We start from the raw sequence: 12,096 nt of genomic DNA, 5'->3' as shown, positions 1-12,096 counted from the left end.
GGACAGGGGACTCTTCTGCAGATCCAGCGGGTAGAGGGGAAACTGAAGCTCAGAGTTCTTACTTGCATCTACCTAGAAAACCCAATTCTGATACAGGGGTCACCCCTTCTTTACCAGGGCCCTGACTAGCACGGGAGGCCATACTGAGTTCAGACTTCATTCTTCTCTGAAGTTCTGCCAACCTGAAAGTAGGGCCTATGTCAGGCCTTCCTTACTATCTGCCTTCCAGATGCAGGTGGGAGAGTCTCTTTGCTTTAGGTGGTGATGAATAGATTTAAGCCTGTCATTTCCTCTTTTCAATACATTAGTGGCACTTTGCAGTAGCCACCAAAATCTACAGTTCTTATGGTTACTATTTCTCCCTTTGTAAATGCCACATGATTTCACTCAGCCCCTGCTGTATCTTTCCCCTTTATCTCATCCAGTTTCCTGCAAGTGAAAGTTTGGCCACAGCACTATTAAAGCCCACTGGGGACTATCAGCATTCCACCTGTCACCACTGGCCAGATTGTGATCCAGCTGCAGAACCCATTCCTAGGGCCTGCTTGACAGGATCGTTATCTTAAGTTGGGTTTTCTAGAAGAAGAGCCTGAGATGAAGTCTCTTGAATAAGCGATTTATTTTGAATTAATTCAGGAGAAAGGGATGAGGGAGCGGGACAGTACTATGGGAAAAGCTAAGCAAGGATGTGGTCACAGCTGCAGACTAGCTCCAGCCTGATCCCATGGGGAGCACAGGAGTGTGAATCATACTGCGGGGTCGGGTTCACCTTGGGGCAGGAACCCGGCCCACAGGCCAAGGAAGTGCAACCTTCAGGTGAAGCTGGCTAGATCTGGCGGAAGGCAATGCTCTGAGGAGACGGGTGCGGGTGGCAGGGGCTGAGAGATGAGTCATCTGTGCACAAAGGGGATTTCCAGGACGGCAGCAGCACCCACTATACCAATGAACTGTTCTCATTTGTTTGCTGAATAGCAAACACTTCCTTAAAATTCTTCTCAAATTCTGCCTCCAGTCTAAGTCCCATTAGGCCAAAGTCATTGAACTGGAAAAAAATAAAATGAAGAGAAAAGTAGTGAGCCTTAGCATCAGTTTCATTGGGCACCTTGCAACTGAGAATGATCAGGACTCTTGTCTTAAACACCCCAAGTTACAGGAACCAGGCTATGCTTAAAAACTCATGCAGAGAAGAGTAACATGTTTTCTAAACGGAAATGAACAAAATCATTACCACACTTGGGGACTCTTACTTCTTTGATTGGATTATTTATTTTCATGAGAGTTAGAAAAGTAATCTGTGTTCCTTGTAATGATGCAAATAGTACAATGTGTGTAAGTTTGATCTCTGATCTTCCGTTTCCGTTGTTAGTTTACTGTTCCCCTCTGGTGACCACTGTTAACTATATGGTCCCCACATGTGAATGGAATCTGGAGTTTGGGATTTCTGAGAGGTTAGATGAGTGTATGTTGGAGAGAGATAAGAAGCACAGTATGGTGGGGAGGGTATAGCTCAAGTGGTAGAGCGCATACTTAGCATGCACAAAGTCCTGGGTTCAATCCCCAGTACCTCCACTAAAAATAAATAAATAAACCTAATTACCTCCCCCTCAAAAAGAAGCACAGTATGACTTTAAGACTCAAGTCTCCTCTCCCTGGGTTTGGAGCAGGCAGGGCTCCACTGTTCTCAGTGGCACGTGTAGGATGGAATGAGCTCTCAGGGGCCTGGGGTTCTGGTTGCAGGGACACCTCTGACTCACTGTTACTACACCTTGGTGAGCTTCAGTCCTGAACAGAAAAGCTACTGACGTCCAGAACCCTTGCTTTGTAGGCTTGTCATAGGGTGAGGGAAACTGTAAACTTTGCCAGGTACCAGACAATGAGGGCAGGGCCATTCAGCAGACAGAAGATAAAAATGGAAGCAGGTAGAGCCATGTACCTTGTAAGATGCCCTGTGGTTCTGAAAGATGAGGCGCATGTCCTGCACAAACCCCTCCACGCGGGGGTAACCCTGCTCATTCAGTCTCTTTTTTATTTTGTCCAGCCACATGGGTTCCTTTAGATTTCGAGAAGCCCCTGCCATCTGGTGAAAAATAAAATCAATAGGGGACTTTCTGGCAGAATTTGGCGTGTGCCTTATGAGGATTCCCATCAAATTCAGTAGAGACACAACTAAGTAAAGGTAACTGCATGTTCTCACTCCCATGGATTCCAATCTCAAACCCCACAGGTGCCCGTTTCGAGGTCGGATATCACCATGGCAGCCTGTAATCATGGTTTGTTCTTACTTACATAATAATAATACGGAATCTTCGCAAAAAAGGAGCTCTCTGAATGGCAATAGACCTTCAAGAGGAGGAACTCACACTTCTGCAAAAGAAGGCGGCTGTGAGTGAAAAGCAGCTTGGAGACAGTGAGCTCATGTACATGCCCAGGCAGAGGCATGGCTCACAACAGTGTCTGGAAGGTTCCCCAAACATGTGTGGCTCTTGGAAAGAGACATGCAATGACTGCAGACAAGTCCTGGTGTGATTTCAGTGTGAGTGAGGCTTGGCTTACCCTTTGGTTGCCCTTCGTGACCCTGCCCGTTTGACTTACCACGTATGAAGGGAAAGGGGGCGGCTTGGGGTTCTCATCCAACTCACCAACTGATCCTCAGGCCCCATCTGCCTCGCCAGGACCTCAGATTCTGTGTAACACTGCTGGCTCCCTGAGGGCTCCTTCATCCTGCAGAAGGTGCAACTCCACGGGCTCCTGAGGGGTCAGGCATAAGTGAGCGGGGACAGGGCCCCTAGAAACAGCCACCACTCCTATGTCTGCCTCTGTCTGCCTTTCAGGAATGTTGATGGACACAGTTAGGGGAGAATGGGGGCACCCCCAGGGTCTCCAAGGCCCCCTCATGGGGTCTGAGCCAATGACTATCCCATCAAAGGAGCCACGGTGGGTCAGTGTGAGGAGGTGGAGCCCAGGTGAGAGGTGGGCTCCCCTATCTCTGTCTGAGCTGCTGGGAGCACAAGGAATCCTGCCAGCCAGGCCTGAGTGTTGAAATTGGGCCTTAACCTCTGGGGCCCTCGGGCTTCCCTCAGCCCATTAGGAAAGTGGCAAAATGAGGGAACCAGGCCATGTTTCCTGCCTTCTCTGACTGAGTATGGAACGCAAATAACTGGCCCTTCCACCCTGGCCAACGGGAGTCCGTGCCGGGAAACTTCCAGGGAAGGACAGTAGCAGTATGTGGGCAAAGGACCTGGCTACCAGCCCCAGCATCCCACAGGAGGGCAGAGGACGCCGACCTGCTGCTGCCAGCACCTTTAGACAGCTCTCTGGATCACACTGCTGGACTCTGCACCTATGGCCCTGCTCTTTCCCCATCCAGACAGAGTGAAAAGCTCTGTAGGGAGAGCGTGTACAGCAGGAGGAAGGGTCCCTCGTGAGAAGGGAGGAGGCTACATCTCACGAACCTCTCAGTTTCCACAGGTGGGATGTGGCAGTGCTCATGGAAAGATCTCGAACAAGTATCACAGCAAAACAGCTCTCCTCCATCCCGGCACATCTCACACAAATCTGAGTTTCCTGGCTGGAAGGTAAAACAGCATCTGTATCCTCAGTGAGACCCCAGAAGGCCAGCACTGTGAGAATCTAGAACTCACTGCCCTTGTGTGAGTCTGCGTAGACACTTAATGTGCTTTTCACTGAGATATTAAAAAACAGTGTGGAGTAGAGATTTCAGAAGAAGAAATTGTGGTCTGCAGTGAAGTTCAGGAGGAGGAGCCTGTGAGTCAGACCAGAAAAGCTTTCCGTAACAAACTTGAGATTCTAACACAGAAAGATTAGCAACAAAACTGGAAGATACTGTTATACAAGTCTGAATAACTTTATTACCTTGCAGATAAGACAAGTTCCTGAAATAAAGTGTTCAATGAATTTGCCTATACCACAATGACGAAATTGACTTTTGGAAGGGTGACATATTGAGAAGTTAATAATAAAGATGGATTAAACTTTTTAGTGTGGGAAGTAATAAAAGATTATTTTAACAGTTATTTTGAGTCTTGTTCTGGGCTTTTGGGTGAAACTTCTTGTGTTGGGTGAATTGGAATTCTGGCCATTTCTTTTGTATTTGAAAATGGCCCTCTATGAGGAAGTGCCATTCCCAAGAACCATCTTGCCAAGTGCTCCCATTCAATGTTCTGGGGGATCCCCAAGAACACCCCCAAGTGGGGACTGAGACAGCTCTGGCATAGAATCCCGGGGCCATGTCTTCTCATCAGTGCAGTTACACACAGACCACCATCACAGCTCTCCAGAAAGTGACGACCCCTCTCCCAAAAGAACAAGGGATAACAAATATAACTAGTGTAAGAACCTCACATTTGTACACCTTTTAGCAGATCTACCTGGCTCTTTGTTTCTTGGCCCAGGTACGCATTAGACCCTTTAGGGCAGAGTATATAAAACACTAATGTCTTGGTCCCAGTGCCAGAGATTCTGAATCAACTTACCCGGGTAGGGGAGAGCTGTTGGTATTTATCTTTAACCCATAGAATGGGAATTTTGTCTATCAGAATCATCTAGGGACTTTTAAACAATCCTAATGTCCAAGTCATTGCCTAGGCTGATTGAATCAAAATTTCCTCTAGTGTGGGATCCAGGCGATGCTATTTTCTGAAGGTCTTAGTTGCAGCCTAAGTTGAGACTTAGCCTGAGCAAAGTTTGTTATTAAGGAATGGGGATATTATAGGTCAATGTTGAACTGGCCTGTAATATCAGTCCCAGGAAAGTTTATTAACAACAATGAGGGTACTCTTGCTGGAACAGTTGCCTTCTCCTCCCCACTGTGAGACCTGACTGTGTCTATATCCACCCCAAAAAAAGCCACACAAACACTGGACTTCAGCACTGTTTAGATGATTGCAGACTCCCTCAGTTGACCAATGGTCAAAAACAGTGTGGATAAGATCTTACTGGGGGGTTGTTTTGGACATAAAGTACATGAAAAACTATGTGGCTATTCTTCCTCTGTTGGAAGTCATGTATCAGTGTTACTGCATAATATCCCACATGAGCGCTCCCCACTGGAGTTGTTCAAAGGTAACTCTGCTTAAAATGTCCATGATGTTGCAATAAAAGGAATCAAAACATGATTTGTCTTAGAGAGTGGAGTCATCATTATTTTGTCAGAACTTAAAGCAGTCAGCCATTTGATACCAATGTGAGCAAAAAATGTCCTGTGATTTGCTATGTGGTGGTGGTTTCAGTCCTGACCACCTCAGCACCCTGAGGGCTCCCTCAAGGTTGGATACAGAGCTTCTGTAAAGAACCCACTAACCCTGAGTGCATTTCTCTGCAGGACACATAACAGGGTCCACACCTTGAACTTACCTGACTTGGTCCTCTGGCTGATGCTTAAAATCATCTAGGTCTGCCTGCACCTTGGAGTGGATATATGGGATTTTCCTTTTCTTCCCTATTGTCTTCTTTAAAGTGCTGCCATCCCCTCAGATTTGCTCCTTATCCCTCATCTGCAGGCCAGCTGTGCCTGTCACCTCTTCACACCCTGGCTCCAGAGGCCCCAGCGGTCTCAAGCTTTGCCTCCCATACTCACTTCCAAGGGGAAATGAGGAAATAGCAAGTTTCCACTGAGCAAATGGAAAGGATGTTTTCAGTCTGAGACACCCAACCTGAGAACCATGTACCTGATGTGAGTGATGCAGCTGCAGTTTCCCTGCTCATCACACACAGCGACATGTCCCACCTGAGAGTAAGTGTGACAATGTGACAGTGACACAGAGAGCACGCTGAGGGAAAGGGCCAGCATTATTCTGGGGTTACAGGTGGGAGTTAGTACTTACACAAGGGTCAACTAAGGTAGTGTCCTGAGACTTCAGTATTGTCTGCAGAAAAGAGAGAAACATTAGATGACAATATGAAATGCGATGTTTGCATTCATCACTTATTTAAACAGCAATCTGTTGAGGTATTCAAGCCACAGTCTACCCATTACTTCATACCTGTTTTTATGGACACATATCTACTTAGAGAATAAGAAAGGCAAAGTACCACTGTTTGGCCCAATGCAAGTTCCATTTTCTGGCTCTCAGATCCAAGGTGGGGTTTTGTGAAGCCATGCAGTGAATTTGGCCCAGGTTTCCACAGATGGAGTTGGAGAAACTCTGCTGGTTCTCTTACTTTGAGAGGCCCTTAAGCGTTTTCTCTATATTCAAAAATGTCACCCCACCTGTAGGACCTGCAGTGAGAGTATCAGGCCGAGGACTCATCCCCAGCAGCGCCCAGGGCCCAGAGTCCTGGAAGCCATGCAAGTGTGCCAGAGAAGAACGCCACCACCTGTCACATGTCCCCTAGTGCACAGCCCCTCCCTCCAAATCCCAAGAAGTCAGCTAGCTGACTCTTTAGAGGTAACTATCACCCACTAGCCTTCTATTGTTTTTACATACTCAATAGAATGACCTGGCCTCCTTCCCTCCTGAGGTGCAGGCAGCATCAGCTTTTATCTCCAGCCCAGGGCAGAGTGGTCACGGAAAAGTGTGATTCATTGTACAATGACCTGGGAGGTGGTCATGTCACGGTCCCACCTTTTTGCATTGCCTAAAATTCCTCACCCCTTAAATTCCCCATTTATTATTCTTCCATGTTAGACAATGAAGTTGAAACAATTCTTGAGATCAATGGCCATTGGGCATTTCTTATGCACTCATTAATATGCTGAATGAGTGAGTAAATGAGTATTGTTTCATTTAGGAAAAGGGATAACTTGGTATCTCTTAAGCAAATATTAGCCTGCAATAAAATATTGTTCTAGAGAAGTACACTGGATTATTTCACAACACAGCAGATGTCATCAAAAAGTGTTAGTGATCTTTGTCAGGAGCCGGGAAGCTATTATGTGGTGCTGAGAGTGACGCTGAAGTTTCCAGAAGCCAAGGGGCAACAGAGGTTCTGAGAAGCACAGAACCCACAGAGGTACTAATGGGTCTTGAGATCTGCCACTTTGGGGAGCTTCTGTTCTTGCTCATGGGGAGACAGAAAATACAGAGGCAACTGCAGGTTGCTCCTGAGAAGTGCTGCCCCCATGAATAAGAGCAGATTCAGCTGGTAGGAAGTTGCCTGCTAACTTGGATAATTTAACTGAGTAACTCTTGGCACCTGGGGAATGGTACAGATGCTCGTCTTTAACATACTCACTATGGTCAAATAATAGTTTTCCTTTAGGAAATCCAGTGGGTGAAATGTTCCAAGGACTGAGAGTTCAAACTATCCAGAATATCAGATAATGTAAAGGCCTGGATTTCACATTCCCAGTGAAACATGAAGTCCCATTGGCCAGCTAAAGTCTGTGAATGCCTTGAATGGCCATTTCTACCTGAAGTGTGTAAGAATGGCATTTCTCACCTCCTTCTTCTCATGTTCTCATTCATACTCAGTCTGGAAAAACCATCATCTTGTCCAAAATCTACATTGCACCTTACATATTTGTTTGTTACCTTCATAAAGAAGGAATTGTTTTCATAAATAGAAGGGAGGTCAGCACAGCCCCTTCTGGTGGAGCCAAAGGAGCGGTATCTGACAAACAATTTTCCAGGTCAGCCCCTCCTATACAATATATCCCTCTCCAAAGAGAGCTTCCTCCCCAACAGCACCATCCTCATGACAGGCAAATAATATCCCCCTGAAAAAGGATTCTGTATGTCTGTGTTTACATTTTATTGGAAGGTAGAAGGGGATGCAAAGGATCAGAAAAGAGATAAGCTTTTTGTTGCCCATCTCATGAAATGATATATGGACCATGATAGAGTATCTTAGACTGGGATCATTGGAATGACTGTGAAAACTTTTGCTCCTTCAGGTTTCATTAAAGTTAGAAAACAGTAACATCAATTTTTAAAAATCTGGGTTTGAGTTGAAGATGACTATATCACTTTATTATGATATATTTTCATGTATTCCAGAATTATGTTTGCTTTTACGTCGACACCCTTACATCTGCATCTATAGCTAAAGCACATTCATGAAGACTATTTTGATGGCTCCTTATCTTCTCCATCTCAAATGATTTACCATTCAAGGAAGATCATACATACAAGGTAGTAACACTGAAGGCACATGCCAAAAATTTTTAAGAGGTAGAAGTGGGGTGTTAGAGAATATTTAATAATAATTAATCAATTAAGAAACAACAAAATGATACACTGTATAATCACTGTAAAATCAGTTATGTAATAAGAACTTGTAGAAAGTTATATAGTGATCACCTTTTTTTTTCTCCAATGTATCCTTGGAGGATTATAGAGACATTTTTTCTGAAAGGTAAAAAGATCCAAGCATATGGTTAGCCTGTGAGTCTGGCATTTCCAACCTCCTCCCGAATATTTCTACCTGAAAGTCTCACTGTCAGCACAAAACCAAGGTGTCTCAATGAGAAACATCTCCGTTTCATCATCTGTACTTCTAGAATTCAATCAATGGTAACTGAAAAATCATCTTTAGGATTTTTTTCTCTTGTGCTTTTTCCCTAAGTTTTAAGAGTTCTCCTTCATGATCTCTTTGACACCTCTCACTGCCTTTCCATTCCCACTTACGCTTGAGTCCATATACCAGGGCTAGTCAATCAAAACATACTTATCCCATGCCTACTGGGTGTCAGGCACCCTGGACAATCTTGTGCACACAAAGATATACAAAATTTAGAGGGTTCTACAGAATAAAAGAAAATGTATGGAAGGATAAAATGAAAACAGTATAAGGAGGGCCTCAGTAATGGGCTCAGGGAACCCAGGGAAGGGATGACCAGGGCCAGGTCAGTCAGGGAATATCCAGAGAAGAATGGCATTTGAGCTGAGCATTGCAAGTTGAGAGTAGCTTTCTTGGGCTGAAAGACACTGAAGTCATTTCAAGGCCCCAAGGCTGTCTAAAATACTGTCCTAAATATGTCATTTCACACCTCAGAAGTCTTCACTGATTCTGCATTGTCTATATTATGAATTTAAATGTCTTAGCCTGGCATTAAATCCATCCACAAACAACTCCAATGGATGGATTATGCCTTATTACACACAACATGTCTACATCAACCCACAGAGCTACTTTAGTCATGGTCTGGTTATCATGCCATTCTTTCTCTGGAGTGTGTTCTTCCTACTTCTTTGACTGTAGACTTTCTTCTTTAAGTGCATAAAGCTGTCTGCATGTCCCTGAGTCAGAATGGCCTTTCTCTCCTCCAAGCTCCTGCATCCATCCTGACAGAGCCCCTTCTACAACATCTGTGTTCTGCATTGTACTGAGGTTACGAGTGGGGAACACCTCTCCCCACGTAAGAGGATAAACACAGAGGCATCAGGGCTTTAGCTACAACTCAACAAATACTTGGTGAGCAAATGGTGACCTTATTCTTAGGGTGCAACAAGGGAAGTCATGTGTGCCCAGTCATTGGAATACCTCCATCAGCCATCGCAGGGTCCTCCCACCACAGCGGACACTCAGCTTCCAGTTCTTTGATCTTCCATGGCCTCCTCGGATTTCAAATTCCCTGGGGGTGTACCAGTTCCCATTGTCCCCCAGTATACATTTCACCAAGACTCCTGCAAGACCAGGGTAAGTTGATCCTCAGCCCTCTTTGTCTTCAGATGGTGGGCTCCCACCACACTGGATCCGGACCCACCCAATTTGGTCTCAAGATCTATAACAGGGGAATCTTGCCTCCCCTTTCAGATTTCAGAATCCCCAAACCTAGCTGTAAGTCCCCTCAAAGAAGATTTACTGCTTTGTGGCAATATTTCTTTAACAACAACAAAAAGTGATAATCACCATCAAAATCAACCTCTTAAAAGTATTTCAAAATCACCTACAAAGAAGAAAGTGATTCAGAAGAGTGAGAGGATTTCAATTTGCTGGGGAGTAGAGAACAAGTCAGAATCTTCTATGAACCCTGGGGCCTGTGGAGGCAGAACCACAGGTTGGGACTGAGATCTCAGGTGGGGACCCTAAGGCTCAGAATGGCACCTCAGCAGCATCTGTGCCCTTTATTACATTTTAAAATCCAGTTTAGTGGCATTATTGAGCAGAGATTTTCCCATCCCCCAAATCATGGATAGCTGATATTAAAAATAACTGAAATGTTCTCTGGTGGAAAATTTAAGTTATGTATAAAAGATAATCATATGCTTAACATCATTAGTCATTAGAGAAATGCAAATCAAAACCACAATGAGATACCAATAAGATGGCCATAATAAAAAAGTCAGATGATAATAAGTGTTAGCAAGGAGGCAGGGAAATTGGAGCCCTCATACATTGCCAGTGGGAATATACAATAGTATAACCACCGTGGAAAACATTTTGGTGTTTCCTCAATGAGTTAAACATGGAATCATCATACAAACCAGCAATTCTACTTCTCAGTATATACCCAAAAGAATTAAAACATATGTTCCCATAAACACTTGTACACAAATGTTCAAAACAGCATTATTCATAATAGCCAAAGAGTGGAAACACTCCAAACTGATGAACGGATAAACAAAGTATAGTGTATCCACACCATGAAATATTATATTATTCAACAGTAAGGGATGAAGTACTAACACATGCTATTACATGGATGAACCTTGAAAACCTCATCCTAAGTGAGGGAGCCAGGCACAAATAGGGCACATATTATATGGCTCCATTTGTATGAAATACCTAGAGTAGGCCAGTTTGTGGAGCAGAAGATAGATTAGAGGAACCATGAACAGACTGGCCTGTTTAGTTTAGGGTTGGGTGGTGGGTGGAGGTGGGAATGGACATTGACTGCTAATAGACATGGAGTTTCCTTTAGTGGGGGACTGACAAAAATACTCTAAAATTAGATTGTGGTGGTGACTGTACAATCTTCTGAATATACAAACAAAACTGAACGTTGAGTTCTACACTCTGAGTGGTGAATTGCATGATATGTGAATTATATCTCAGTTAAGCCGTTGACATATTTTACCTCAATTATGTAAATTAATCCCTCACAGCTACACTGAAGCAGCTGAGGCAGATTTCTTTTTTAAGTGAAAAATTTCAGGCTCAGAAAAGTCTCAATCATCTTAGGGACCCCTTCCTCATTTTCTCAAGCCAAACTGTGGCCCCAGTTCCTTCAGCCACAAGTAATTCATATGGGCAGTTCCATTACTTCTTGTGATTCCTTCAGATGCAAAGTAGATCATAAAACCTACCTTGTTTCAACTTCTTCTTATGTAACATCCCCTTCACCTTACCACAGGTCACAGGAAGTACTGGAGAGTGAAAATTCACATTTTCATGCCTGTATTTTCTTGATCCTGAAAGGGAAGATTCCTTCATTGTCTCACTTTCAATTGCACACACACACCCCTCCTCCCATGCTAAGTTTGTTCCTATAAAGGTATTTAGCAAGTTTTATTCCATAACTCTCCACAGTCGAAGTCTTTCCTCCAAGTGTCATTTTTGATGCGTAACTGCAGAATGTCTATTTCTATCTCATCCCTCAAATCGCATACAAAACAGAATGCATTAGCAGAGAAATTGGCTTCAATAAAACTGTCTTAATGACCAATCCAGTCAGCTCCACTGATTATCACATGGCAGTGCAACATACAACTGCATCATGTTGTGAAGGGAGCTCTCCAGCTATGCTATTTCACTGCAGTTAGACAGCTGGAGCAAAGTGAGAGACTGCACCTGTATCTCCCTACTTGAGCTCTGACTGAGTGAGCAGAGATTGCATAATGATGGGGGAACCTAATGCAAGTGATGTCTGCCTTCTATTTCTTTTCTTTAGTTTGCTCCACATCAGTTTTCTTAACGGCTGAAACTTGTTCAGCAAACTCTATAATAATCTGCAAATTGCACTGGGGGGGAGGGCTGCTGGAGATCTGATTCCACAGAAGTAGAGTTGAAAGGTCTTCAAATAAAGTAACTCAAGGAGGATGTGTAGCTGATGCTGTGCCTCCAGTCAACATTTTAGAGCTGTGGTGGGAAGAGGGGGAGCTGTCCATGGTCCAGTTTTAAGGTAGGTAGACTAGTAGAACTGGGATGGACTAGAAGGATGGCTGGCCTAATTCACTCTCTTGATTTACAGAT

At 44.2% G+C, this 12,096-nt stretch overlaps 1 protein-coding gene across 3 annotated transcripts in view; it reads right to left on the bottom strand.

Annotated features, from left to right (window-relative positions):
- Positions 1–595: 595 nt before the first annotated feature.
- Positions 596–12,096, bottom strand: part of SP140 (SP140 nuclear body protein) — a 48,170-nt gene continuing 36,669 nt past the window's right edge. Inside the window, exons 13-21 of one of the 3 annotated variants that reach the window (XM_010956033.3) lie at positions 11,211–11,315; positions 9,445–9,587; positions 8,262–8,309; positions 5,844–5,885; positions 3,453–3,568; positions 2,640–2,748; positions 2,287–2,364; positions 1,934–2,077; positions 596–1,042 (exon numbers count right to left, since the gene is read on the bottom strand). In XM_010956033.3, the coding sequence (XP_010954335.3) occupies positions 935–1,042; positions 1,934–2,077; positions 2,287–2,364; positions 2,640–2,748; positions 3,453–3,568; positions 5,844–5,885; positions 8,262–8,309; positions 9,445–9,587; positions 11,211–11,315 (893 nt within the window). In that variant the 3' untranslated portion in view covers positions 596–934. The remainder of the gene's footprint in view (positions 1,043–1,933; positions 2,078–2,286; positions 2,365–2,639; positions 2,749–3,452; positions 3,569–5,843; positions 5,886–8,261; positions 8,310–9,444; positions 9,588–11,210; positions 11,316–12,096) is intronic. The other 2 variants (XM_074364460.1, XM_074364461.1) reach the window with 2 other exon arrangements.

This window comes from Camelus bactrianus, chromosome 5 (genome assembly GCF_048773025.1).
Source record: "Camelus bactrianus isolate YW-2024 breed Bactrian camel chromosome 5, ASM4877302v1, whole genome shotgun sequence".
NCBI classification, from domain to species: Eukaryota; Metazoa; Chordata; class Mammalia; order Artiodactyla; family Camelidae; genus Camelus; species Camelus bactrianus.
This window is presented reverse-complemented; position numbering and strand designations above follow the sequence as displayed.